This window comes from Hetaerina americana, unplaced genomic scaffold (assembly GCF_022747635.1).
Source record: "Hetaerina americana unplaced genomic scaffold, ioHetAmer1.1.p SCAF_4, whole genome shotgun sequence".
Classification (NCBI taxonomy): domain Eukaryota; kingdom Metazoa; phylum Arthropoda; class Insecta; order Odonata; family Calopterygidae; genus Hetaerina; species Hetaerina americana.
Window position 1 is genome coordinate 18,879,319 of NW_027286985.1, and position 27,513 is coordinate 18,906,831.

The window sequence follows — 27,513 nt, forward strand, 5'->3', positions numbered from 1 at the left end:
CAACCTAGGTGAAAAGCAATTTCAAATGATCCTTTCGCACCTAATATGTATGTTTTATTACAATATACTGGGTAAACATTACCTCTAGGTGTGAAGATATCGCTGAATGTTCGAAGATTCTAATGCTCCTCTGTTTTTCCGAAAGGAAATGACCTAATCAACAAATTGTGATGTTTTGGTCCCGTGTTCGTGAGTAATTTTGCCGCTGTATCAATACCAGAGCAGAATATTTTAGTATCCACTACTATAGAGGAAATTTTCACTTTTAAAAGTTCATCTTCCATGGAATTTCTAATGTACGACTGTGTTTAAATTGTTTTGCCATCACGGGTTTATATTACATGATCATCGTTGATTTATATCAGATATTTCATAAGGTGGATGCTTTACTGCGATTTGTGGGAAAGCAATAAAATGCATTTCTTCCCATCTAATTTCTGGAAGGCCTCCAAAATGACTAAGGATTGTTTCTCTATTGTTCATCCCTCTAATTAATTTTTCCATCGTTTTCGTGAGTTTAATTGATGGCAATTATTGCAGCTGCCTTTGACATGAGTTTTTCTGTGTGATTAATCTGTGAAATCCTCTTCCCGATGTTAACAACTCGATACTTTTTTAAATTATATGGATTGGAAATTGAATTTAAATGAACAATGAGAGATACTTCTTCCTCGACCTTGGCTCAACTTTGTAACAATCCGATTTCAGTTTGAAATCATTTCTGGAGTACTATTTTTACTCTCTTGGTAATTTCTTTCGAAAAAAAGATCAAAAACTCATCGTAACGTGCTTTGTTTTTCTTTGTATTTGGCTCGGTTAAATGAAGGTTTGGCGACATCATAAAGATAAAAATTTTTGACTAGCGCTCAGTAAATGCTTAAAATGTGACTTAATTCACGGGAAAAGAATTACTCCATGTTATTTTTGAAATGCTTTCCCCAAAATATTACTGAAATTTTCTGCTTCTTCGACCTTAAGTACTAATCTCTACGTGTTGCAGGCACTCAATCACGGTTTTACTACCATAGTTAACAACTGGTGTGAATATTGGATCTTGACTTAAGGTGTGGTAAAATAAACTTCATAATATTTTGTCGTTTGAGCAAGACTTGTGTTGTTTACAGTGACTAGAACTTTTTGTCTCGGCGAAAATGTGGAATTCTTTAATGAACACTTCCTCGTGCGATGATTTTTTACGACTTTTGGCGATCAAGCCCCAACCTTTGCCACGGTGAAAAGCTGTTGCAACGTATTCCATCATGGCTGCCGTTCGCTCAGCGACGAAAGTCGTGAAGGTCGTCCAAAATCAGTTGTTGTGCCAGAAAACGTTGATACTGTGCAAGAACTAGTTAAGGAAGATCGTAATGTGACTTATCGTGAGATTGAGGTATCCTTACATCTACATCTACATGATACCCCGCAAGCCGCCGCAAGGGCGTGTGGCGGGGGGTGTTAGGTCACCAACCGTAAAAAGGAAAAATACCACATGCAAAATAACAACACGGAAAATTACACCCACAGCAGCGCACACACTCATGCAAAAATCCCTTCATCCAATACTCATGCAAACACACATGCCGCAAAACAACTAAAAAACTGCACCCCATGATGCAGCACGAAAGCCATCCTACAACAGGGATTAGTATGACGAGCATCAATAAGATATTACATGCACATTTAGAAGTGAAAAAAATTTGTTTGCGTTGGATCCCGCATAATTTGACAAAAGCTCAAAAAGATGCTCGTGTCAATTGATGCAAAGATTTGGTCAAGAAATATAATCGCGTTGCATCAAAAGCTGTGTATAACATATACACAGGTGGCGGATCTGTGATCTATTCATTTGAGCCCGAAACAAAACAGCAATCCACTGTATGGGTATTCTAAGACGAGCCAAATCCGACAAAAGTGATTCGTGCACGAAGCACATCAAAGCAAATGATCGCCTGTTTCCTCGGAATAACTGGACATGAGGCAACCGCACTGTTAGAGAAACGTTGAACCGTAAATTCTGAATGGTACACGAGTATTTGTTTGCCATAAGTGCATGGTGAAACACGGAAAAAAAGAGGCAACGAAGGATCATTCTTCATCATGACAATGCAAGCTCTCACAGATCGGCTGAAACAACTACCTAGTTGACTGGCCAAAACGCCGAATTCATGGGTCATCCTCCGTACAGCTTTGACTTAGGACCAAGTGGCTTCTTTTTATTCCCGGTTGTCAAGAAAAAATTGCGTGGGCAACGTTTTTCAGCGGCTGAAGAAGCCGTTGGTGCATTCAAAAACCATGTTTTGGAGGTGCCTCAATCTGAGTGGAAAATGTGTTACGAAAATTGGTGCGAGCGCATGTAAAAGTGGATTGACTATCATGGAGAATACTTCGAAAAACAATTAAGTCATTTTCAACGTTACATTTTTCTTTTCATTATTAGGCTTAAAATATAAATACCAACCCCCGTATTTACCATCGGGGAAGGTTTTCTTAGACGAAGGTTATCTACAGTTTACCTTGGACAGTGATCCAACGGCTTAAGAAGAGGTTCGGTTAACGCTAGTGTTCAACGTAGCATAGCATCAACAAAGAATGGAGGTTACAGCAACAGGTGAAAACGGAACGTTTGAAAACAAATCAAAGGAAAAGAGAAATGACTTTTGTAACTTCAATAATTCAGTTTTATCCAGTACTAAGTCGTGAGTTTCAATTTCGTTAGTGCTAAAAGATACGATCGTAAGTCACAACGGGGTAACACTAAGTTTGCATCAATGGACAACTCGGATGGATATTCTGCGGAGTAGCATGGTAAATAAATAACCCCAATTGATGTTTGTGTTCAAAACTTTCCCAGCTGTACAAGGGTTGCTATTTATATTTAAGCCTAATAATGTAAAGAGATTATTATTATTAAGGCGCCTTCTTGTTTTTCTCATTCGGAATATCTTTGGACCTTCTTCCTCCTCGTGGGTGTGATTTCCTGTATGCAGGAAATAGAAATCAATTCCTAATTCATTGATGTAATTTCCTTTTGGGTTCCACGTTCCTTGTGACAAGCTCCTTCTGTCTCCGTTTGATCAGGTGTAGTACGTAGTTTGTCAGGAACTAACATTTCATGTGTGAATTCATGTAATTGTCAAAAGGATTGAGGATGGGCGTGGTTAACTACCTCTCCTGAAAAATGTTCAATATGTTAAGAATGTACATAATTTTTGATATATTATTATTTAGCTAAATATATTGATAAGGTGTATCAATTTGAAGCTCTCGAGAGGTGTTTTATTGGATGGCTTTCCAAAAACATTATATTTACATTCCGTTTTATTTTTACCTACCCGTAAATACGATAATCCACAAAATGTTTCTGGCATATTTTGAAAAAGGCAATTTTTGAAAATTCTACGCATTCATAGCATGAGCAACTTGCGAATGCGTTTTCACTTCGTGCGAGTTGGAATAAACTGGTTATGATAAGGTGTTAACTTTTCCCAGAATTAATTGAACTTTCTTGATTGTGGATGCAGTCAGTTAATCCATAATTGTTATTGTAGACCCACAGCTCACAACATGTAAAACCACTGTACGTATCCTCAGGTTCAAGTCAAAGGAATAGGAGGGAGATTTCCAAGGGTACGGTGGATGCTCCACGGTTTCACATTGCTACATTTCTGTCATCCAGCAGCGTTAATCCACCTTCAAGAGATAGATGTTTGGCATTCCTTCGTGTGATAAAAAATGTACGACGTTTGTATTCTTTTTTTCCTCGCATCAAGGCTATTCCACGAATACATGCTATCCAGATAGGGCTGGACTCTGTAAATTACATGCAGTGTAAATAAACGCGTCGTGAGCGCTGTGCTACTACAAGAGCTGTTTCGTTATCTCTTGTCGGTCATCTATCATTTAATAAATTCACGTGTTTTCCTGTTCTTAAGTAGATGAAAGAATAGTCATTCTGGCGGGAAAAATTGGGGGTTAATCCATTTCTTCGAAAGGTCTGAAGTAAATGTGGAAGGTCCGGATTTGTTGGTGTCGGTAATTTCATATTTGTATCGGGATTATAATTTGGGTTTAGGGAGCTCCCGGTGCGAACAATTCTCCTTATTATTGAGCGCTCAAGTTTTGTTTTTCGTAGGTTATCCCGTGTGTAGGCCCTGACGGAGACAAACTTCAAGAAGATCGACTTCGGTGATATCAGTGACACTCGAAGCAATGGGTGTCATTCAATTTAATAGCTAGTCAGTTTCTAAGCCCTCCAGTCCAAAAAATCTGGAAAAGACAGCATATTTTCCGGCTGGGAAGGTCGGAAAAATGTTGGGAATAACATTCAAGGGAATATGAGATGCAGAACTCGTCGAATAATTCAGTGGAGAAAATCGCTAGTTATGTAATCGATGCCATTGGAATTTCCACATTTAAGCTTCTGAAAATATTTCAATTTTTAGTTATTTTATGTTAAGTTAATAGGCGCAGTTCTCCTGTGCATTTGGTAGAGTAATTTTTAAAAATAGAAAAGTAATGGGTCCTTAATTCAATTTTCTTGTAGAATGATGCAAACTGCCTTCTTACAAAATGTATTGAGGAGATATCTGATAAAAACTGAAACTTCATTGGATCGAATTTAAGTGATATTGTCAAGACCTGGCGTATAATAATAATAGTGGCTTTTATTCTAGCATATATTTACGGTAGCAGCGCCGTAATACAGTATACGTATAATAAATGGTATCCCGCCACTTGATAAGTATTTCAAGAAAAAATCCAATAGCTCGAATTAAATGATTCACACGCAGGGTTTAAAAACTGTTCTGCTATACTCGATACTACATCAAATGTCTTAAGAGGCTTTTTTGCTAAGTGACGAGAGAGACAAGTTAGTGTTACCCGATATCCATCGGTGTAATGGTCATTGATGAAGTTGCCAAGATAAAAGAGATACCATTGCTAAATGGTCGTCGGTAAACTATTTTCCTATCGTAGACCGGAATGACGAGTTCCGAAGTGTTAGCGGGTTGGATAATGATGCGATTCACCCTCCAGGTCCATCTTTTGATTGTACAAGTAAGTTAAAGTAGTATCGCCCGGAATCCTTCGAGCCTAATTCATACTCTGCTAAAATCTTTCCAACTAAGCGGTGGCTGCCATTCGGGAACACTCTGATGATCATAGGCTGATGATATAAGATATGTTGGCGGACCATTATTTCCCCTCCGCGGCCCTCTTGCAGATCCTTCGCAGGGCTTTTCCTAGCCCATCCCTCCCCTCTTACCGTCGAATTAGGCGAGAGTTGGCCCTTACTCTAGAATTGGTTAAAAGCCAAACTCTGCGGTTTTCATTTTATAATAGTTAATTTCCGCTTTCTATGTAATTAGTTTTTATTTAGATTTCATGGACTTCTAGTAAAAAGTTTTTAGTCGTACATATTCTCTTGTGGTCATATCCAATTGTTGTTTTGGATCGCTTCCATCACTTGCCGCCTGCAATTCTCATATCAAATACTACCTGTACATCTCTTTGTCTTTGCAACTCTAATTCGATTATTTCAGTTGTTCGCCTTGTTAAACGGCAATTTTGTAAAACGTTGCTGCTGGTTGTACCTGAGAAATATATTCCTTTCTCCTTTCCAGTCGCTCCTTAGTGGTAAAATGAAGGCCAAATACCTGGCGACTGGTTAAAAGTGCTTCAGCAGTAGTTGAGAAAATGTCGTCTGAAATAAATGCGCCACAAGTTGAAGCTGAAATCTCAAATCTTATGCTAAAATACACCGTTCCGGCTACGATTTATACTCCTTTAGAAGAAAACGGCTGCGGCTATAGTTGTGAAGAAACGTGGTCCCCGCGAACCGTATGATTGTTTGCAAGCCCGAGTTACATGCGCATGCCGTTTTATTCATAATTTACGAGTCGATCACCCTAGAACCCCTCTTCTCCTTGCAAGCAAGGGACAGTTTGCCCACAGCTTAGGAGATGTTAATAACTTGGGCAGCCGATATTATTCTTTTTGGAATAGCACGGACTTAAAATCGCTCAATTTCTTAATGTCATCATGCAAGGCCCACCATGTATTCCCACCTTGCATTACGCTGTTCAATGTCGCGTAATTTCTACATCCCTCAACTATCCCTATCCTTTGCATCCGACATAGTTTCTCCCGACAATCCCATCTCCTCTTACACTATGACTGGCTTCTCCTCGTTTTTTTTCTCTCTGTTCATTTCACTGTCATATTTCTCCATTCCCGCATCTCAGAAGCCTCCAATTTACTCACGATCAAGTTCCGAGCCGTACGAAACCATGCTTTTAAGATCGTATTTTCGTAACATCTAACTCAACGTCCCTGTTATCAATTTCGTTAACCTTATGAAAGCTTTGCCTTACGCACTTCTTTCCTCCTTCATACTGATTATTTTGGTCCAGATCTAATACGAAATGGTTCCACCTCCACCCTTATCCGTCTTCCGTCCGCCTAATTTTTACATTTTAAAATTCCTTCCTTATCTTATCCATGCCAATTCCTGATACTTAGTTTAATTCTGACGTGGTAGAAGTGATCACAATGAATTTGGAAGCTTTTCTTTTATTCTTCATTCCCTTGAATCCTAAAAATTGCTAGACTTTTAGAGATGTTAATCAATAGTTATCGGATTGCGCTCAAAAATGTTTTAGAAATTGGTCGTTGATAATCTATAGCCCGTTGATCTAGGTTTGTCCGAGAAATGGGAGCTTTTACTTCGAAATGCGACGGCGGTGCCTACTTAGATAATATTATCATAAAATGTTAACCGTGGATTACGCCAAGGCATAGTGGTAACTATAGCCCTCGTGATTCTAAGAAGACAACATCTAATGTAACGTTCATAAATAGTAATAGGTTACCGCTGGGGATTATTCCACTAATGATTGATTAACAGTAAAGGTTATACAATGAATGATTGCAGATGGGTATTGCCCTTTACCACGGTAAACCTTAGCACTAACAATAATTTACCGGAATAACACGACCCTTTACATTCTGTTTAGGGTTTTGGTGAATAGCTTGATATGCATGTATGTGTGTCACATGTTACATTGATTGAAATCGTCCGTTTGCCCTGCTACTACAACTTATCCCGTTGTTGAAAACACTTCATTCTCTTGTCGATCACCTAGGCTTGATTACAAATATGCTGGCTTTCTGCTGCGAATTTTTTCTCATCTTTCCACGAGGTTAACAAGAGAAATATACAGAAATCTTGTTTATCCATGCATTGCCCCCTACACCTTAAGATAGCATAATTAATTATTGGACTGCCTGTGATACCTCTAATTTGCATGTTACCGTAAACTTGAAATAGTTTGCTGTGGATTAACGAATATGCATGAACTAATAAACAGTCATCGCTTTGGAAATGTGGTAAGGTTGATTGATATTCTTTTATGTGCAAGATCAGATGTGACTCGTTGGCATTGATTTATTGATACACTAAGATATAAAAAAGATAAGAACTGACTACGATGCGTAGAGACTTATGATTGTGGGATCTGGTCAGCTGGCTTTGGAGATGGGACGTTTAGGGAAATGAAAAAAGTAGTGGAGGAGGGTAAAACAAATTATGAGGTATTAAATAGGGTCGGCAAAGAGAATTGACCAGGGGAAATAAGAATAACGCAGGTAGAAGTTGTTGAAGAATTGAGGGGTAGTTGTAAGTTGAAGGCCGTGATAGAAAGGGATGGTAAGCGGGACAGAGGGAGGAGCAGAGTAGAATTTTTAGATTGCTTGACGGCAGGCCAAAATACTAAGACTTAAATAAAAAGGTGGTGGGGGTGATGCGGTGGCTAACGTGCTGGCTTCCCACCGAGAGGGCCCAGGTTCGAAGCCTGGAGAACAGATATTTTTCATTGGTATAACGATCCCTACTTGGTGCTTTTTGGGGAGCGCTTCGAGTACGCTGTCCGTCGAATGGAACGTTACACTGCGGCGCCTTAGGTTAAGAATAGGCTATTGCCGACGCCGGGTCTTCCATCCCAAATGGCGCAAATGACGATAGCTGCTGGTAGCCTTTCCCAAAGCTACTACTACCACGTTAAGAAAGAAATAAGTGAACAGAAAAGAAAGGGAAAATTCTTCAAATTCGGGGAAGTAAATAGTCGTAAGGGACCATCCGAAACCTGCCCTCAAGTGGCTATAATACCTTGAATGAATGAATCGATTATAGCAGGCCGGTGAAACCAGCGTCTTCTTAAGTACAATATTTTCACGGTGATCGCGTGGGATAATCCCTGTTGACTTTTTTTACGTGTTGCCGCAGTCTTTAAAATTGCAATGCGATATCAGTTCTGGTAGCATGTCTCGTTGATTAGGTTAGCTGGAGATGTTCTGGAAGGGACTACATGTTGTAAAAGAATCTTTTAAAAAACTTATGTATCTGTAGAATGTTGAAGATTTTTTTGCAGGTAGGTTTTGGTATCAAGCGGACGTTGGACATAAATTAGCGGAGGCACAAGGTTCAACTTATAGTATGCTGCGGAAGACTAATTAATTTATAAATATTTAAATCCCATTTAATAAATCCAGCATTAAACCCCTTAGCTGGAATGGTATTTATTCTCCTAACATCATCATGTTTTTGTTCTCAAAAGCACTAATCTCCTTAGCTAATCTGGCTACATTTTGGAAGTAGGATAAACGTCGAAAGGTACAGGGACATAGATAACCATCCATAATTTTTTGGTTTTGCGCAAATATATAATTAGCTTTTTCAAATGAGGGATTAAACCTATCGAATCAAATAGTATCATCGGACGTATTTAAATTCGGTGATAAGGTATTAGGATAATAGCTTAATAAGCGAATTGTGAAAGGGAATCGAAATGTTGGGGTCCAATGAGAAGAGGAGTTAGTCGTATATTCATTCATAATAAATGTTTGTCCGAGCGCTTGAGTCAGTGAGAATATCCACATCCGATGTGGGAAATCATATTTGAATTTGCGGATGTATTCTTTGGGCAGAATGCATTTTGGCGTTGACTACGCGTATAATACTTACATTCCTTAGATACTGTTAGTGTGTCTTCTTAGCTTGGTTTTCCATAATTGTTGGAGATTAAGTTTGCTCTATACTTAAGTGTTGAAAAAATTGTTTACTAAAGGAAATTAACGAATGTCATAATTTTTTTTCGTTTACAATGGAATGTTGTTGTTTTATTTGAAGCACTTCATACGTAGCATTGTTTTAAATAAAATTGGTAGATTTTCTTTGATAAATCACTCATTAAAGAATTAAACTGGCATTATAAATGACTCGTCCGACTTTCGGATTCTGTAGTAGACCTAAGAAACCCTTGGAAAGTACTGCATTGTCACTTGGTCGTTTAAAAGGAGTTATCCAGGCTCAGAAAGCGTGAATATTCCCCGAATTCAAAGTATGGAGTAGTTTATTTTACTTAATTGCCCAACTACTTCAAAAGTAAATAACGGCACTGCTTTTGTCAACCATCATAACTATTGATCATAAAAAATTAAAACAAAACCTTACATTTAGTTCGCGACCGGAAACCAGTTTATCAACCATTTAAGAAATTTCTATCCATTCGTAAAATCAGCATAGTTAGTAGTTGATAAAAAAGTTTGGCTTGGAGCTTGACGTACCCATAACATTTCATTTTGCCAAACGGATGCCAGAGATAATTGCGTAAAAGTGTTGTTTATTTCATTTCGGAGTCGAACTTAGTTTTCCGCGCCTGACCAAAGCCTATTAATGATGGAACTACTACCCTAAGCTAGGTGACGCTAGAAAAATATATTCGATGGTCGCTAACCAGCGGCTGTCTCATGAAACCGATTTCACGTACTCCATATGCTCTCTTCGAATGTACTCATGTTCCTTGACTGACCAGTACCTCGTTCGCGAACGTAAAAAAGTTTTTTGTGTTTGCCCTATTTTTTACAGAAATTTGTGCGTAACATTATAGAAAGATAAATAGATCATAACTAGAGGCAATTTATTTAAGGGATTGGTGACCGTGAATATTATCTATCCTCAATGACTTCGCTATTAATAGTTTTCCACTTCACTATTCCTTACTTATTCTGTTCAATTGTTATATGACAGATTTACCTCGTTATAAACCCTCTTTAAGTTTTCGTGTTGCCAATACCTTTTCCCGTCTTATTTGCGAAAAACGCCCATTTTGCCTCCGCCGCGCTCGCTATTGAGTCGGATCGAAACGGAAGTTAAGAGCAAACGCCGCCGTCTGTCTGGCCTGATAAACCTCTCCGGAGTAGGTGGTCGAATACAGTGATGGCAACATGCGGGAAGGTTGAATGGCTGGTGGCTGGCAGGCTCCTGAGCTTGTAGGCAGGTCGTGGTACTGGAGCCGTTTGCGTAGCCGACGGGGGTGTGAGGGGCGTCCAGCATAACTCCACCCCTCCCCAAACGTCCCCTCCATCCCAGGGCACCTCAGGCCCCCATCCTTCCGCTGCCTTGGCCCCTCCCGCGCCCATTTCTTTCCCTCGTCCCCTCTCATGCTGGTTGTGGGGGAGTTCGGATAGAAGGAGCCACAGGGCCACCTCGTTTTGTGGGGTTGTGGGAGGTTAATTCCAAGTCGAAGGAGGTTTAGTGTAGCACGTGTTGTGCGAGGAATTGCAGTAATCGCGGGCGAAATGAAGACCTTAAGGCTGTGGATGGGTCTGTGGAATGCGTGTGGGGAAGGAAACGTACCGAGATATTTTCCCTCCCCTCTCACTTCCCCTTTACAGACCTTGCTCTGTCGCGCCCCACCCCTATCCATCGATGTAACGGACTTGGCTGAAAAACTCACGTCGTGGTCATTCACTTCGCTCTCGAGCCTTCGTCGTCTCGACACGCCTCTGTATGTGGGAGTGGATATATGACGGGAGATCTGCCGTTTGTGCGCGTCTGGTGCGTTCGGGCAATATACGCTGGAGCTCAATGTGAAGTTTCCAACAGGAAGTGGCGGCGTCCAGTGACTGGCTCTCGTGGTGTGGAATTTTGTATTCCCTCCGGAATCGACATGGTAATAGTCGGAATGCTTCGCGTGCGCTCATCAGCTTTCCACTCCATTTCGTGGAAGGAGTTTCTTCTTCAGGTCAAGCCAGATGTCACCGAGCAATTGAGTCATGCTAAGACTGATCGGTGTTCATGGAAGCGGAATCTTGTCCCGGGGCTGGGTTAACATGACGCTTTCATTCATGACAGGTGGTATTTTCTTGGTCGGCGGCATTTCGTTGTCTTAAGACGTGCAGGGTCGTTGACTTCAATTCTTGGAATCTGTGCGGCCGCTGTTCTTCTCCTTCAGCCAATTGAGGCTCTCGCCCCCTCCACCTCCTTCCTTCGGCAACGAGCCACTTCCCTCCCATCTCCACATCACACGTTCACTCCAGTGGGGATTTTACCTGTGGAATTCCTCCGGTGCCATGCCTTCGGATAAAGTGAGTTTTGAGTGCGCCGAATAGTGATCGTTTGTCCTCTCCATCGAAGTTCCAAACCTAATAGAGGACGGATATGTGCATGCATGAACTAACTCTCTGCTAGACCCTTGAGGAGGAGAATGATGCGAGAGCGGGTAGCCACCTCTCGATACCCCATCATGTATTTTTAGAACGTCTCGCCATGTTTCAGAGATGTCTGGCCGCCTTTCGTTCTTGTTTGACGCTCGTGAACAGTTGTTTAGGGAATGGCGGAGGGCAGGGAGAGGCAGGGATAGAGAGAAGGGAGATGGAGGAGACATTTTCAGCCTGAGAGTGCGTAAGATATCCAAGCTTGTATCTGAAAAGCTGGGTTTCGAAGGGGCGAGTGAAGGATAAAGAGGAGCTGTTCGTCGTCTGCTGGAAGCGAGAGGATTGTCGGATAGGCGATGGCGGGAAAAAAAGGTTAGAGGGGGCGACGTGCAGAAGGGAACGGAGGGAGGGATGTGCGTGGAGTTCGGGAAATGGAGGCGGGAAGGGAAATGACCTTGGTTTGGAGGACGGCCGGTGGCCACGCACTGAGTGCGTCCCCATTCCACGCTCCCTCTACTCTCTACCTTCCCCTCGGAAATCTTTCCACATTCCCGATCTGTCTGCCCCTTGAACCTTCTTCCCCCCCTCTCCTTGTAGCCTCCCTTCCCCGTTGGTTTTTCCCGCCCTTTTCCGTTTATGAATCCTTACCGACGCCAGGGTTTCCACTCCTGAAGGCTAGCTCCGTCGGCTTTCATTATTGCGAGTCCTCTAGGGAAACAGGCACTCCGTCCAGGTAATTTTGTCGATGTAATAATATCACCGGTAAGTCTGCTCTGCCAAAGCCAATAGTACATCCCCCTTGGTGTGTGGTCGATTATACTACAAGAAATTATCGCGTCTCGGGCAAAACGTGGGCATGTTAACCGTATGTGGTGGTTGATTTCCGTTGTTTGGACAACGGATTGGTAGTTGACGACGGAATCTTTGCATAATTCTCTCCTGGATCAGCTTCAAGGTCGCATGAAGTCGTCGTCACCACTATCTTAAGTGCGCGCAATCATGTGGCACCGATGACCGAGGAGGAGTCGTCACCCTGGCTTGTTTATTGCCATGCCTTTCGACCCTCGTCGTATACCTCATTAAAATGCAATTACTTGGCGAATTGCTGCTCCGTTCGCAGCGTAGCGAACGAATGTTTGGTCGAGAGCAGTCGTGCGCGCAGATCTGATGTCCACGACCAGATAGTACATATTTTGCCGTGCTCTTACTCCCTATCCCATGTTTCATCTTTCATCCCGCGGGTGTAAAGTTTGGAAAAGCGGGAGATATTTGTGCGCCTGCCATCTTGCGCCACTACTAAGAATCAAAAGACTTGTTGCGCAGTTCTTTTAGAATCGGTCTCTACCAGGAGCCATGTTTCACGCTGCGTAAGGAAAGCCGAATGCGGAGAAAGGGGAGTATTTACGAGATGGAGGAAAGAACCCGCCGAGAGAGGAGGTGGTGGGGATAGGAGGAGGAGCCATGAGCGAGCGGGAGAGGCTATGGTCCAATCGGAATTTGCTCTCCCTCGTCGCCACTATTTCACAAGAGAGGACTAATTACAGCGCCGTTTCTATTATTTTGTTACCATTAATGAGGAAAGCATGCTGTCCATGCGCGGATGTTGTAAAGCAAAATTTTTCTTTATTTTCCTTCCCAAATTTCGGTAAAGCAATGGCATTAGGAGCTGAATATATTCCCCAATTTCCTTTAGCCTTGTTAGTAGTATAATCTGCGTGACCTCGGTTTTACAAATTTTGTCATTGACGGAGACGTGTGAATCTTGCGCGATGTGACTACTACGGAGTTCTCGCATCGACCGCAGCCGCGCACTGGGGATCACTTCCTGGGGAACGTAATGACAAAGACCACACCCAGAAGCGTAATAAAGGGCTGCGGGAAAATATCCGTGTGTACCTTTAATATTGCTTTTTATCGACATATTTGATGTACTTATCGTTGTTACTTGCTTAGTTCATCGCTTTTTTCTTTTCAACTGAGCAGTTTCAATTGTGGTTATGATAAATTCAATGGTCTTAAGTTGCGCGATCCGAGGGGACGTACTTGTTCTGGCGTAGATCATTGGTTATTATAACTCGCAGTCCTAAGCGTTGCCATAGCAAATTTCTGAGTGCTTAAGTTACGTATCAGTTTTGAAACGAGCAGTACTTTTGAGGAAGGCGATCCCGTTTTCGTGTTCTCGAGTAATTTCGTTACTATTTCGACGCCATTAGTTTGGTTGGCGTTCGCACATCTCTGGTGCTTCGCTGAAGGTGTATTTAGTTAAAGTATAGTTGACTGGATTATAAATATTCTCTAAACCGAAGACTTGTTATATCCGATATACAGGTATTAAGAAGAAGTGGTACATGTAATGTTAACCAGTGGTCTTTTTTTTTGTCCGAACATGATTACTAATTTTGCCTTTTCAGAGATAGTAAATACCACGTTATTTTTCATTTTTTCCGATCCAGAATCACTTCAAATAATGTAGTAAATCGTAAAATGGGTTGACAGTGCTATCTCCATGACTTAGAAAAAAGACATGGAGGAGTCAGGGAAGGAACGGTCGTAAGTGTACATACATGTATCTCAGTAATAGATCTTAGTTTTTGGTGTGGGAGCTCAGCCTCTCCTCGTTCATTTTGCTTAAAGATTATCTCGTTTTGAGCATGATGTGATGATCATCATTGTATTTTATATCGACTCCTGTTTGCTCGCGGTAGTCGAGTTCTCGTTATAATCATGCTGGATATATTAGTTCGGTTGTTTATTCATGGTGTTCATTCCATTCACAAAGGGGATCTTAAATCTTGATTTCCCGACGTCACTGCCGTTTGTTGCGCTTCTTCGTTTTTGCGAAAATTATAATTGCTGCTGTTACGTGCATAATGTTAATTTATTGTTTAGATGTGAATACTAAATTGCGTCATCGTTGTTAACCTAAAAAGAGTTGAACTGTATGCCAATGGGTTGTAACGCTGTCAACCACTCTGAATTCAGTGAAATTCGAAGTATCTTAGCCAAGATGCATCTGTCTACTGTTGATGCCCGTCCTATCTGTGGTTAGTGATTGATTAAATGTCCGTTAAATATTTTTAAATTGCCAAACCCAAACTACCCTAATTTCCCCTTGCACCTAAACTTATTTCACTTACCGCAATTGTAATGACAGACTCAATTTCGTAAATAATCATTGGATCGAACTAAATTATATGTATGGTTCTAGTGTTTTAATGGTATTATACGTAAAGTCGTGGTAGTGTGAACAAAATATGGTCGTGATATTACAAGTGTACGGTTATGATTAAATAGTGACCGATGGTTTGTCTATTCGCTTCCTAAGCGAAAGGGATGATTTCTGGGTTTGTTATTCGGTACGAATCAAATTAATTTGGACTGGAACAAAAGGAAAGACTTGTCTTGTCATATTCCAATTTTTACCTTCATTACGTTGTGACTGTATAGGGAAGTATGAATGTATTTTTGATCGTGTCCCTCTTCTGGCAAGGGACAACAAGAGATAATTTTGGGATCCAAAAACACGTGCAAGAGGGCTAAATTAACGGTATAAGAAGGCAAAATTAGTATGCACCATTTTCGGGCCCTCTTCCCGGATCTTAGGTCCCGGAAAGTGGTACAGACTTCCGCGGCGGCCCTCGCAGCCGATTCTCATTTCCAGGAAGTCCTCAACAGAGCCTGGTTACACGAATGTTGCAGTTCGCTTTGGACTATTGGATTTTGTTTCTTTCGCTCTGTTCGCTCAATATTGTCACTCTGGACTCCGTGATGTCTCTCTGGATCCCGTGAAGGCAATTACAACGGTGCATGCTGGAGTTAGCACGTGCTCGGCCAGGGAAAGAATTTTTTATTGGGTTTAATAGGGCTCTGAATTGCTAACCCCTTTCACCTAACCCTGGCTCCATTGTCGCTGGTGGTGCTGTATGCATCCGTCGCCAATAGCTCAGTCGGTCACTCTCCCCTTTATCCCCCACCCCACGGACTTCCCCCTGCAGCCCAGCTCGAAAGCCCTCCCCCCCCATGCGCTTTGCGATGCCATCGACTTCACTTTTCCCCGTTCCCCGTCCTCACATCCCCACCTCCTATTCTCTCTCACCGCACCCCATCCATCGCTCCGGTAAGCATACACGCGCCTCTCGGGTCCTAGGAGAGGGGTGCTCGGGGGTAGTAGTTCACCCACCTCCGTTTCCTGATCCACCCCCCATCCCTCGCACATGCTTAACCATCGCCACCTCCTCCTCAGAGTTTCGGCGGAGGATGCGGGCAGCGGCGGTGTTAGGAGGAGAGAGAGTGAGGTGCGATCGATAGAGCTTTTAGATCGATACTCGTGTATTTGGCGGTTTCCTCGGCTGCTGCCTGCGCACGCAGCATTCTCCCTTGCCCTCTCCCCTTGCGCCCACTCCTCTCATCCCCCGACCCTCAACCTTTTTCTCCCTCAAGCCCTCCCCAACTCCGCCACCCCGTTTGCTTTTCCCCCTCGTCCTCCTCCCTCTAGCACCCATTCCCCCTGCGCCCTGCCTCCCATCCGCCCGCCTCCCGTGCCTCACCCGTCCCATCCGGCCTTACGGCTTTTAAGATGGTTTGTACGAAGAGGGGGGTGGAATGATGGGTGGGCTCAAGAGAGTGGAACTCCCTCACTTTGCGGATTCCGAATTCATTCTGGCCTCCTCCCACTTCTCCAATCATCCCGCACCCTCCCATCCTCATAAAAAACCTTGCAACCTCTTCCTATTTCTCCCCTTTCCCCTACTTCTCCCTCATTTCTCCGCGGTCCCTCCCTGAAGAACCCTTCCTCATCCACCCCGCGCCGGCGCGATCCGCTGTTTTTTTAAATCCCATTTCACTTTCTCTCCGCTACTTAGTTTAGAGGTTGTCCATTGACCGAATGCGTCTGGGATCGAATGCAATCGAAATCCCTTTAAGGGCGCGATGCACTCGGTAGCCAAATTCAATATATATGCTCCCGAAGGCTATTTTTGGGGGAAGTTTTTCACAATTGTGTGTGCCACAGCACTGTTTAGCGAAGCTTTTCCGATTTTAATAATCGAAAACCTGGCATTGCGGTGTTTTTGAGCATTAATTAAAGACTGAACGTAGTGATGAATAGGGTATATATTGTAGTTCAATTTAGCTGCTCTTTATTTAGGACTCTAGGATAACAAAAGAATCGAACATCAGCTTATAAAAGGTTTATTATTTTAAGGAATAATAGTTTATAAGGTCTAAGCACGTACCTATTTGAAGTCTAACAAAACGTCTATGAATGGGGGTAATCGCTTTTAAGGCGCATTTTAACTTTTTTATATCTAATAGTTGAGTCCCTTTTTCATTCATTTTGGAAGGTCCTATTTTTCTCAAATTTTGATGTATTTATACGACTTTTCACCATGTTATGCTGGCATTTTTGATACAGGAACCTGAGGAATGAGCAATAATGATAACGTATAATAATCATTCTTGTGGCATTGAAACCCACGAACGCAGTATTGGAACTTGTGGTTAAGCCAAATATATCTCATAGGATGTTTCCATGTATTATAACAGTGGAGTTTAAAGACTGATATAAGGTTTGACGTAATATGCTTCGTTAATTATGTAATTTTGCTGGGATAATTGTGTACATCTTTCGGGAAGAGGAATAATTTTTAGATTCTTACATCGATTGTTGTTAACGGCGATAATGTAACAAGACTTAAAGCAAAAACTTAAAGCAAGGATAAGGATAATTTCGCTTTGGCCTTCATGTCTGAAAGGGTATTGTATGCGATTGTATTGAATTTCTTCCGCCTGGGATGTCTACCCATAGCGGTAGTTGTTGTGTAATAAGAGTTCACAATCTTGGGTGTGGATGTCCCTAGCCGAATATTTTATCTCTGCGTTTTGTATTAAATCCCAATAAGAATTAATTCATTGGTGGCGTTGTTGTCGTACCCTCACAAGGTATTTTTAGGTGACGACATCCTATTCTCAAATTATGTGAACAGGCCTCCAAAGAGAAGGAATATCACCGACTGGTAGTCGTTTGCGTCCAACGCCTTTGGAGTCGGTTCCTTTATGTAATATTTTCCTTAGCGAGGGTCCAAGGAATGGTCCCTCTAAATTTGGGAAATGCATTCCGTGGAATTATATTTTGAGAAAGAGCTTCATAGCTTCCCTTTTTTGAGTAGTTTAAATTTCCCTGTACGGATCCTGGCAGCGGCGTCAGCGAATTGAGGTAATCTTATCAAGGTGAAAAGTCACAGATACCTTCCGGATTTTCGTGCTATACCGAGCAATGGTACATCGTTCAGGAATCATAAAATATGCAGTTTTATGACCTGGTTCACTTTATTGTTTATGTTAAATATTAAGATACATTGTGTTAAAGTTAATATATTATTTTATATCAATTTGTTAAGTTAACAAATTACTTATCTGCTCATTGTTACAGGAGAGCTGTGGCCCTAGCTGTGTTAGACACACTGCATATCGTTACCAGAGACTCCCCCCAAGATATCACGACGGTCCTCCAGATCTTTTCTCCCCTAACCCAAGACCCTGGTACGTATTTGATATTTCGTAATGCATGTTCATCTTAGGTTTATGAAGGGCTAAGAGAGCAAGTGTTCCCTGAGACTAGATACCTGTACTATGTAACACGTGCTTCTCACTCTGTGGATGCATATTTCCTTATTCTGATTAACCGTACGGCTTGCAATAAGAATATGAACGTAATAGATTCATTAATAATTCCACTACCCCCTTAAAAATTGTGTGCAGATAAAATCTTTTCTCGTCAATACTTGTTTCAACATTTGGGTAGAGAGGTCATAATTGTTTAGCTTTTACGTCACATGTTTTGTGCTTTCGAGTCCTGCTTGCTGTCTTGATAATTTATAATACTCTTCTGAAGTCTGAACATTAAATTATTAGTTCTTTGTTGTCAAGTCTGTTTTGAATGGGCAAGTGGTTCCGCACACTGCTCTCCTTTCATTTCGTCTAATATCCGTATATGTAGGGACACAAATTGTCAACGGCAACTTTGAAAAGTATTCGTTTAGATGAAGCTATAACAATACAAAAGTACTGAGGAATGTTAAATCCTATGGCAAACTATGTAGTCTGAAATCTGTCAAATAAAACGTCGGTTATAGATAGGGCTATCATAACGGCTGGAGAAACTTTCAATTTAAGCGATTGCTATAAATGAGAGTGAAAAAAAAGCTGTATTAACTAATGTACGTACGTTACTTTTCATGAACTAGGGTAACTTACATAATCGTTCGTTGTTAAGGAGTGTTTCTTATAAACTAACATTGGCAGAAATTTCAATTTTATCTCGATGAAAGGCCTCTATCATTTTGTGGAGAAATCGATGAGTAGGCAACAGGCGTCTGTTTTAACATATTGCCTTATAAACTCGTGACTCTGCGGTTTTTCCCTTATGTGTTTCTGGGTTTTCCCTTGAAAGTTTTCCAGGTATTACTTGCCATTTTACACCACATTCTAGTGACAGCATGCCCATTTTATGTAGATGTAGATGAGATTTTTTTGTAAGTAATACATTTTTGGGAGTGAAATGGTGGTATTCCATTAATTATAAAACTTACGTACGCAATTCTATACTTTAATATTGGGAACTGACTACGTACTTAGCCGTCTCGGCCTTCTCTTCCCTTCCATCTTTAATTAAGTATTCATTGTTTTGTTAGTAACGTACTCGTACTCTGGATAGCTTGCTGTCTTATAAGTCTGATTATGGCTCCAGCACATTGCCTTAATAAAAGGCGGATTCATTTTTAAATGTTCGTAGTTCATTATGTGATTCCTTCAAAACATTGCAATTAATATAATTAACTGGTATTGGCTGCCATTCAAATTGAAAGAATTTACTGGCCATTCGTTTTAAGAGGTTCTTTTTTCACCCTTTCTGCTTTGTTGTAATAATTTCAGACGTTTATACTTGACCATAAATGGAGGGGGTCGAATCTTATCGGTAATCATACGTGATTATGGTCACGGCTTCCAACGTATCGTCGTTATTAGTCATTCGCGCATATCTTCATTTGCCATGTGGCGACTTCTTTAGATTCTGTGAACATTTTTCTGATTTTTTTGCCTTATATTTCAATAGCTATCTACGAATAAGTTTTCCATGAAGACACTTTCCTCTATGTGCATACTGCTGCTGAAGCGACAACCTAGTGAACTTGCAGTAAATGCATACACGTTAGGTTATATCCCGCGGCCTGTCGATTACCATTTCGGCGCCATATCATCCTTCCTCCAATTCTGTGGTCGGTATAATTCATGGAAGTTTCAGACACATTTTGCTCAAGATAATTTTAATTTTAAAGCGAAGCCGTTGGATTTATATCTCAAGTATATTATTTCTGAAATGCCCTATTTTTAGCAGTAGCATTTGTTATTGCTAAGTCTGGAGTTGTATTAGTTAACCTCTTGTGCAAATGATTCCATGTTCCTTTCCAGATGCCATTTACGAATTTTCAGAGTTCACAATTTGGCTCAGAAATATGCAATCCCGGTTTCACTCATGTCGTTGAAACCTAATCACTTAATCGGAAGTAATTCAACGATTTAGTTAATGCTTAATAATAAATATGCTAATAAAACTCCACATTCAGGTTCTTGGTTGAGTGATGATGCTTCTAGTTATCAATTTGAGTTTCCTTGCAGAGTTTTCGTTTTTGAAACGCATACAATATTTGATCGCCTGGAGGACTTCAATCGACAATTAATAGTTGGTGGAGGTAGAACTTAGTGGGCACGAGCATTTCGAGGCTATTGGTATCAATCTCAGAATCCCGATGACTGCTCAAAAAGTGAACTCAACCACCACCACCACCCTTCTGTTTGATAAGTGGAAGATTAAACTGAAGTCCTCCGGTAATGTGCAATTTATGAATACAGAGCAGGGGAGATAGGTTTGTTGCCCGTTTCATAATGCGGTTGACGTGATAGTGCTATTACCCTGACAAACTCGCAATACAATTGACAAATACTTCAGTAGTATCTCTCGGGAGTGTAAACCTGATAACCCCCATTAAGTAGCGGAAATCCGCAATATTTGTTGGAGTTATAGTGCACTCATACTGCGCTTACTACTCTTGGCAAATATAATATTGAGGTTTGTTCGTTTGACATCATTTTTGTTAAACATGTTATTTCCATTGGGATAAACAACGCTGTAGTATTAGCAGTGCTATGATCACTAAATACATAGTAACTGGCTTTGGGTAGGTTTTTGATGAACCCCGACACTAAATACTACTGTACTCGTCATGGCATAGCAAAATTTATCTTTAAACCCTGTACTTCATGTTACAATAACTCATAATTTACCTTTGCATACTTTATGTACTGTGATATTAAATGAATTTCGCCAATTGTGAAAATAGCTTTAGTATAAAAATTTGTTTTTATCTGTTAATTTATTTCATTATTCATCATCTTTACACGTTTATCTGTAACAAATGGGAGTGAGAATGCTGTCAATTGGCTTTTCGACCTTTTAAATAAGCTATAAGAAATGTGAGTGGTATTAAACTTGAGGCTGCCGCGACGTCTATATGATTTTTTCGTATGTTGGATTGCTGGACTTGGGACGTCCAGCAAGCCAACCAACGTCACGGTATTTCCAAGAAGCAACATGGGCCAATTGAGAATATTGTTTCGCATTAGTTATAAGAGCTTGTCTTACCTTACCTTTGTGTACTTCTCATTGCTGCGCAAGTTATTTCAAGGAGATAGTATCATCGGTCGTGGAACCCCTACTTATACCTGTCAAATGTCGTGCCTGCCAATTTTAATCAATTGGTGGAGGAGCGTGTAAAGTATTGTCTTGGATGGGAACCAACTGAACACCCTACACTTCTTATCCTAGCGTAACAATACATTCCGACACCCCACACTACCATTAACTCTTCATGTCTGTGTAAATTCTGCTATCCTATGTTCCGTTTGTGTGTCTTCAACATTTCGTCGCCAATCAAAGTATTTCTGCATTCACTTTCACTCCCTCAGTTTGGGTTTCCCCCTCCACGATGCCTTGTGTCTTTGTTTTTTTTGTTCGTTACCTAAAGGACTAATGAGCCTCATTTTTCCTCTAAAATAGGTCAACTAGCAACTCTTTTGTGAAGCCTCTATGACACGCAAACGCTTAAAAATGTGCACGGTAAAGAAAGAAAGTAAAAGTTTGATTGTTCATTGATATTTGGACCCTAATTACGATTCCTGATATGGATCCTCGAGATGCAAATTACCGAATGGATTCCTACGCAGTCGCCTACAGGGTGTACTACTCTCTGCGCGAACGACTGTGATGATATTGTCATCAGTTCGTTTTGCAATGACGTGGGTGGGTTAGATTAATCTAGTTTAGTGATGGAGTTGCTGATTTGCTTTTCGTGGTCAACTACGTACTCTATGCTTAGGTAACTAGCTCAGATAACTAGGCTTATTAGTCATTTACAATCGAGTAGTTGATTCGGGGAAAAGCGTTCTCAAAAATTGGATAAATTAAAACACTTTTAAGGAGTAGATTCACTCTATACGTGAGCTAAATAAATACAGGGAACTCCGAACGCCTTCGGTGATAAGTCATAACATCTTTTTGGTGGTCATCTACTGTCAAGATTCGAGTACAAATAATATCCTTCCGAAGACATTCGCAGGTTTCCTTTTGCTGTACTTAGAACGCAGGGTGTGATGTAAAGAATTTCGCGTTCATTATTAATTCCATTAATTACGGGGAAGTTGTGATGACTACTCATTAGCATCGTGACCACAAGGTGATCCGTATTTCAGCAATTTTTAACTCCAGGGTCTCAAGGGATGTACCAAATCGAATAGTATTTTAATGTATTATATCATTAAAATTCTATCTGAGAAGAGCATAATGTTATGCAAATCTCATGAATTTCTCGCACCGAAGATAGAAAAAATTGGTGGCATCGTTTCACGACGGTTCCAACATTCTTTTGTTTCAATTGTGTGAAAATTCAACCTAATGAATGAACTACATTAATGTTACGCTCGTATGGATGAGGCTGGAGCCATAATCGCAGTACGCTTGTCCCATACCCACTATGTTTTTACAACCAAAAAAGATTATATTGTTCCGCTCACGTTCTAGGTATAAAGTATGTGATCATATGTCAAATGGAATGTATTATGAAAGCTTGCAAGGCCATTTAATTAGAAGAAAATGCTTCCATCGATCCCAAAATACAATTTTAATAACTTTTTTCGTTCACGTTAGAATACGAAGGGGGCTTCTCTTTCAGTGCTACCGAAAGCTGGCCCATATTCAGGCTCCTCCTGCTTACCCCTCCATTTCCTCTCTCTTTTTTCCCTACCCCTCTCCCAGACCCCTGGCGTGGCGTCTCTCGCTGCCTGTGACACCCTGAGAGCCCCTCACTCCTCCCTCTCCAGAACCCCCGTCCTGCTTCTGGTGACGGAGTCCGTAACGGTGGCGGCAACGGCAGCAGCTGCCGTTAAGGGGTCCGTGGGTTGTTGGCTTGTGCGTGTGGGATGGATGTAGGGCGAAACACGTGGGTCGTAGGCGGCATAACTTCCGCTCCATGCCATGCTCATTCCCTTCTCTTGCTCCGGCCCCCAACCTCTCTTTTCATCTTTTTTTATTCTTCCTTCCCCTCCTGCCTCTCTTACCTCTCCCCTCTTCCGTATCCCTGGGCGAGGATGCCCCCCTCGTGCTCCGGTTTGGGGTGGGGGAAGAGGGAGGAATGGGACGACAACCGATTGTGGGACAGTAACCGAATTGTTATCTGGTTGGGGAAGTAAGCCGCCTCTCCTTCACTTCCCCCTGCTGAGTGGGGAAGCGTTAGATTTGCACCCGTCCCGAACTTGCATCATTGTAGGATGCATGTCATTGCATTTTAGGCTGTATTTCTACATTTCCGATTGTCCTTTGCAGTTGGAATAAATATTGACGCAGAGATTGTAGTGACAAGATTTCGTTTTATCGCAATCAGTCTCTGGTGATGGGTGGAACGGGAAAGAACTAAATTGTTTCTTTTCATCAGTGTATATGCTTTGAAGAAAACCACGCTTTCTATTAACTGGCTTAAAATAATTTAACAATCGCGGGTTCCTTAATTCTGTGCTTAGAATTCTTGCCAATCCAAATAAAGAACTCATTTTGTTGGAGTTGAATGTTTCAATAAACTTGAACTAGTAATGTTTTAGAAGACCATGAAGAAATCGTCATTGGTTTCCTATTAATTTTTGGCATTGGTTATTTGAATATATATTATAGTGATTTTTTTCCGTCTGCCCAGGCGCTTTTTTCCATCGATGTGCAACGGTCATCATTTTTTTTATTCATATGGGTGTTATCCTCCGTCATTTTTTCATTACAGTTTTGTTTTTCGTTGAAACCGGTCTGATTAGAAGGGAAAATGCTGAAAATAGACGTCTACTTTTCCAGTTCCTCACCAAAAATCAAATGAGTTAGTTATGACTGCTCAGTTAATTACTCTGCCTGTAGCTCAATGTGAAGTTTTTGAAAGCAGTTAGTATTAAACTTCCCTTTAAATTACTTCAACCGTAAGCGGTGGCATCGGAATTTAACCATATTGGCAAAAAATGTTCCTTAGTGGCTCCTTGATATTTTCTCGGTATAAACATCCAGGTAGAGATGTATTTTCTTTCCATAAAACCTACGCATTCTGTAAGAAGCAACAACTTATATTGCCTCAAGTTGTCACTTGTTTTACTCATATTTCTGTCATGAATTATCATTAGTAAAATGTTGTAAACAACAATAAAAGCCTATCAAAGTTACAGTATTATCATCTGGCGGATCTTGCATTTCTGTGGTCGGAGCCAAAGGGGAAACATTAAATTTTGGACTGAAGTGTCGGAGCAGCTCTCAACACCGCTGAGCTGGCATTCCGTTTTCTGGTAGAAAAATATTATGAATATTGGCTTAGCCGACGTTATTTTCCGAAGGCAATCGGTTACGTCAACCATTCCGTAGCGGTCAGATTTGCTGACTCGAGCAACGTGTTTTGGGCATGGTCAGCACCGCTCATTTTCCTTTGAACTAAACGAACTGCGCGAGGGAGTAAGCCTCGTTGCAGATCTGAGGGTCTTAAGGAGCGTAAGGCGGGGCGGGGATGACTGGCACATCTCTAGGCGCGCGGGATGCGTGACCGATCATAAGTGTTGCGTCGAAGGGACGATAGGGGCGGCGCTCGGCGGGGGGAGGGGTGGAAGGTGGAAGCGGCGGTCTGCTCTGGGCTGAGAGGTGAGGAGGGCGAGAAGGGGTATTCGTGGCGGACGGGTGTGGGGCGTCCGTGTATAGGGGACCAAGCAGGAAGTTGTCGGGAGTCGTCGTTAGGCACGTGCGTGGGGAAGTTTAAAAATATCCGTTGTCTGTGGTAGCTGCTACTTCATTGGCACCACCACCGCCATCGCCACCACCTTCCCTCGTGGGTGGATGTGGATGGGGTGTAGTGGAGTGGGAAATGGTTGCTGCTGGGGGATGTCTTCGCCTTTCTCCTCGCTGCGCGGTTAGCCGAATTCAGGCGGTCAAGGGAACGGCGCCGCATTGCTGGCTTGTGTGTGAAGTAGAAGGAAGGTGGTAGGAGAGGGTGTGGAGCTGTCGTTGAAATCCAGAATCATTACTGTGCACAAATAAGTTGGCTGAGGGAATCACACAAATGTCACTCACAATTTTGTGCATAAAAGCATTAGTGTTAAAACTTGTCAATTCGTTTCTTCCCGCTGGCCATGAAAGTGAGAGATGATAGTGGTTGATAGGCACTGTCTCCTCAGTACCATATTTAGTTTAGTTAATTTGTTTTATCGATATTTAAACGATCGGGGTTATTGCATCTACCCGAACCATGCTGAATATTTAGGTTATGAATTCACTTAAATATATATTGAATCGTGTACAAAAGAAATCATTGACATGAATACCAATATATACAATGCACCCATCCTCTCCCCTCTGTAGTTTCCATCTTTCCAAATTTTGTACTGGTGCACATCGTGCAATAGTCGCTGCGGGTTCTCCCCATTCGGAGATGGCACCCATGTTGCGTGGCGAAATGCGTCTCGAGGCCTCGCCCGATTTTTGTCACAACATTTATGCTTGCCGACCCCGGTGGCGGCGGGGTAACGTCCTCGTCTGCCATTCCAAGGGTCGCGGGTTCGATTCCCGCCTAGGTGAGTTTCCCTCCATCTAGGGCTTGGGTGTTTGTAAATGTGACCATTGTTATCATTGTTAATAGTTCGATGTAAAGGCCAGAATGCGCTGTTTTCGGACTTATACTGAATAAATAAATAAATAAATAAATAAATAGCGAGAAAGGGGAAATAAAGGTCGTGAATCGGACATCCCATGCCCGGGGTCGTTGAAGACCAATCCTCCTTTCACCCCGCTATCCCGTCAGAAATCTTCCTCTCATTCATGCTCCCTTCAGTTCCCCATCGCCTTGCCTTCCGAGAGTGCGGGTCTGTATATCGGCCCATTTTCACTCCGCACCCTTCCTTTCCGCCCTGTAGTTTCCCTCTTCCCATTTTGTTCTATTTTCATTTCAGCGACGATGGTGAAGCGCTGTCTGAGAATGTCTTGGGGCGCCTCCCCGAGTTGAATGACTGGAAATATTTTAAGCGTTGTGAATGGAGAATGTGGCGTACTCTATTTAGACCGTGGTGTCGAAATAGTTGTCTTGTTTTGCGTATAGTATTTTTTCTTCCTTTCCTGGTACCATTTCATTTGGTTTTGCCCTCTTTGGCATTGCTTCTCAGGAAGGAACATTAAATAGTGTACATGCCCGTTTTGCGATACGTGAAGAATGGAAAAAGGAAATGGATTATAGTTGCAATTTACTCCAGCTTGGGATAATCGGAAACCACTCTAATTATTGCTAGATGACCGCCTCAATTTTTTCGTCCGATATCTTCAAATATATTTTCATTCCGTCTAAATATTGTTTTAATTTACTGCTGAGTATTTCGTGCTCTACTAATGGAACATTCCCCGAGAACAGTCAAATAGTTGTGGTAGGAATTCCAAATATTACTATTCTATCGCTTAAGGATTCATATACTTGCATCTTTTAACAAAGCACAACCTGACGTCTGACAATACAATAAGCAACTTCAATTTCATGCATTAAATACTAATTACGTACATCCGTTACAGTGGATCAATTGACTTATTTTGTTTCTTTCCATAACTGAAATCCGTTATTGTTGTTTCCTATAATGATTGGCAAATTTCCTTAACATCTTTTAATTTTGTACATTTTATAGCTTGATAACATTTTTTCGGTAGTTTATGAATCAAATAATAGTAAAAACATTTTTTAGTTTTTAGATATTTTTGGCGGCTGTAGTAAAATCTTCTGCGTGTGTTTTTTCCATAAATTCCAATTCTTTTGGGGCTTGTGAAATGATAGTCTTAAGGTTGATCTAGTTTACAAAGGCTCCTCCATTCCTCTCAATGTAAAAGGACACGGAAGCCGTCACAACAATTATTATGAGCATTTAATTTACTTGCATACATAAAGGTTGCCAGACAATGCTGCATATGTCCCTACTGACAATAATTCTGAATGGTGTGGTTTTGAGTAATGGTGGAGATATTGAAGTCTGTCGTGCCGTGCATGAAATAACAGAGCACCAAGTATTAATTTTGAACTACTACTTTAAAACATTGCTTGCCACAATGAGGCGCCTAGTTGATACGAACTCCATGTATAATCCTTCGGCTGGATGGATCACGTTAAATGCCGAAACCGATAAGGGATCACTTGAATTGTTCTAAATTTTTGCTTTAATTGGTTTTCTGCCGGGCTTAGCTGTGCATAACTTCACAGAAAAATGCATTGTAATTTCTAGTGATGAAGTAACTCCTAGCCAGTTAAAATTCAGCTTACCTTCTACTCGTAGGTATAGCCCAGTGTTCTAGAAATTAGGAGAATTCGGGAAGTGGTATTTAGAAATGTAGGTGAAGTATTCCGCTCACATAGATCACTCCCAATT

At 41.5% G+C, this 27,513-nt stretch overlaps 1 protein-coding gene across 4 annotated transcripts in view; it reads left to right on the top strand.

The window, feature by feature from the left end:
• The window catches only part of LOC139691808 (serine/threonine-protein phosphatase 4 regulatory subunit 1-like), a 130,610-nt gene that overhangs the window by 73,415 nt on the left and 29,682 nt on the right, over window positions 1–27,513 (top strand). For all 4 annotated transcript variants that reach the window (XR_011701691.1, XM_071589680.1, XM_071589678.1 and 1 more), the window contains one exon: window positions 17,924–18,033. Coding sequence is in view for 2 of the 4 variants with exons in the window: in XM_071589680.1 (XP_071445781.1) it covers window positions 17,924–18,033 (110 nt within the window). In the remaining 2 variants the exon portion in view is untranslated. The remainder of the gene's footprint in view (window positions 1–17,923; window positions 18,034–27,513) is intronic.